This window comes from Stegastes partitus, unplaced genomic scaffold (assembly GCF_000690725.1).
Source record: "Stegastes partitus isolate 25-593 unplaced genomic scaffold, Stegastes_partitus-1.0.2 Scaffold2855, whole genome shotgun sequence".
Lineage (NCBI taxonomy): Eukaryota > Metazoa > Chordata > Actinopteri > Pomacentridae > Stegastes > Stegastes partitus.
The window spans coordinates 8,335-10,950 of record NW_007580586.1 but is presented as its reverse complement, the minus strand read 5'-3'; the positions used below and the strand labels follow the sequence as shown (position 1 = coordinate 10,950).

Genomic DNA, 2,616 nt, shown 5'->3' with positions numbered 1-2,616 from the left:
GTATCTAGAGGCTAAAAACTAATATCTAGAAGCTAAAAACTAGGAACTTGAGGCTATAAATTGGTATCTAGAGGCTAAAACTAGGAACTAGCAGCCTGAAGCTAGGAACTAGTATTCCTACACTGGTAACTGTTGACTAGCATCTCTAGGCTAACCACTGGCATACATAAGATATTTTTTGGTTGATTCTTTTTAAAATCAAACTTATTTTTGCTTTAGTCTTCTGTTATTTGTTGAGAGTTTTCTGTCATAACTTTTGAATTCTGAATTTCTGCTAATCAGCTGATGTGATCAATCGATCAGCTGCTGGAAACATCAACTTAAACTCAAACAGCTGATAAAACATGATGAATAAATCCAGTCAGGAAGTGTAGCGGCTAACACCAGCACTTTATGCTCGCCTCCTTTCCTCTCCACTGCATCGCCCTTTGATCTTTGGTTTTGTCTTGTTTTTTACTTCAACTTTATTTAAACTGACCAACAATACAAGACATCTTAAAAGTCTGTTGACATACCAACAAGAGCAAATGATGAAAGAAGAAAAAATAAATAAAATGAACACACTAAAGACACACGCAAAAAGAGAAAAAAAACAAAAAAAAAAAAAAAAAAAAAACCAAAAATTACCCTGTCAACCCGGGAAAGGGCAAAAAGAGAAAAAAAACAAAAACAAAAAAACAAGGCAATTATTCAAACAAATACACTAAACGTGGCACAAACAGTCTGAACAGCTTTTCTGTTATTTATACAGGACATGGCTGAGATGCACGGCTCCATTTCAGTCTTTAGCACCAAAACAAGTGGTTTTTTATTTGTGAATTTGCATTTGTGGATATGAAATGTAGCAACAAGTAGGATGAGATTCACCAGAAAGAATGCAGCATCCTTCTTCCCAAAGTCACTAAAATAACCACAAATGGCATTTTTGTAGTACAGGGAAAAATCTGAGCAAATATGATCAACTTCTTTCCAGAGTTTATGACCAGAACACATGTGAAATAGTTTCAGGATGCAAACCACAAAAAGAGCATTTCAATGTCATCCTTAAACGTATTCATTTGTGGGGTAAAACCTGTGGAGCAACTTCAAGGACACTGCTTTGATTTTGTTAGTTAAAAGGAACTTGTGGGGTCGGGACCAGACTTTTTCCCAGTCGATGTGAAAGTCAAACTTATTCCAATAGAAAGCTGCAGGAGGAGCAGAGCCTGGGTCAGCCTGGAGCAAAGACCTCACTTTAGAGTTTGAGGTTCTGTCGGTAGAAAAACAAAGTTCGCCTAAAGGCAGCTGCGGTGGATCTGTCGGTGACACTGATCATGGTGGACAGAAATCAGATACCTTGCCGTTACTTTACCGCTGGCTTCTACGTTACATTTTTTCAGTTTACGTATTTTCCGTCTGTTGTCCCTTCAAAATAAAAGCGCTTCCGTTTTACGTTAAATAACGAAATTAAAAGTATAAAACATGTCATACGTAACAGATTGAAGTTAACACATGAACTACTGAATGATAGTATTAATAACAACATTCAATAAGTACCGACTCAGTAACACTGGAGTTACTGACAGTGAGTTCTGCTGTGAACACATACAGCCAGTCAGCGAGCTTCTGTTATAACATGGTTACAAAACTACAGGAAGTGCTAACGTTAGCAGGGCAGGCTAACTCAACTCACCTGAAGCTCACAGTTGAAACCAGCGTGTGTCCGTGTGTGTGTGTCCGTGTGTCCCTGCGGCCTCACGGCGCCTCATGCACACTGTTGTGTTGTACTTCTGATCGTTGTTGTGTTGATTTTCTGGCCGCTGTGTGTTTACAGAGCGCCGCTACGGTGGCTGGAGGAGCTCAACGCATAAAGCGAAGCCTGTATTTGATTGGTCTTATACTGGTCCTTTGACTCCCACAGAGCAGACTGTCAGGCAGGCAGCCTGAGGACAAAAAGGGATTTATGTAAAAGTCCGGCTCATCTGTGGTTCTGTCCGAGCTGCAAAAACACATGAAAAGATGACACGACGAAGAGACGCCACCTTTCGGCTGAAATGCGTTTATTGTCTTTAAAGCCTGGCAGACCAAATCCAGGATTTCCCACCGCGGAGGTCAAGCTACGGCGGCCGTAATGGAGCAACACAATGCGAAGGTTTAAATCAGTTCGGTGCAGGCTGCAAATGTTTGGAGATGTGTCGGTGTTTTCGAGTTTTTTTTTTTTTTTTTAGAACTGTAGTTCCCGATGAAGGTTTTTTAAACGTTGCTCCGACGTTATTTAAGTGGTTAGAAGCTGGCCGCCGTTAGCCTGGAGCGGCTAGCTGTTAGCTCCACGTCTGAATGAATTAAGACGGAGCGTTTCAGATGGACTTCACGCTGGTTACTGGAGCTACCGGAGCTGGTTAGTGTTTACTAACCCCAAACCGGTAAACTACCTCTGCCACCACCGAACCGTCCGTTTGTTACCGGTCCACTCCGGTGTTCTTGTTGTTAGCGCGGTGCTAAGCTAGCTGGACGCTAACGGTGTGTCCGGGATGGACAGTGCAGCTTTACCGGAAACACAACACGTCGGTAAGAATCAAGTTAACAGCTAACCAGCGATACTAGTTACTTTGTTAGTCTGACCAGCAACACCAGGCT

General features: G+C 41.9%; 1 protein-coding gene across 2 annotated transcripts in view; it reads left to right on the top strand.

Annotated features, from left to right (window-relative positions):
- The first annotated feature begins 668 nt into the window (after nt 1-668).
- The window catches only part of setdb2 (SET domain bifurcated histone lysine methyltransferase 2), an 8,575-nt gene continuing 6,627 nt past the window's right edge, over nt 669-2,616 (top strand). For both annotated transcript variants that reach the window (XM_008306074.1, XM_008306073.1), the window contains exon 1: nt 669-2,547. In XM_008306074.1, coding sequence (XP_008304296.1) covers nt 2,511-2,547 — 37 coding nt within the window. In that variant the 5' untranslated portion in view covers nt 669-2,510. The remainder of the gene's footprint in view (nt 2,548-2,616) is intronic.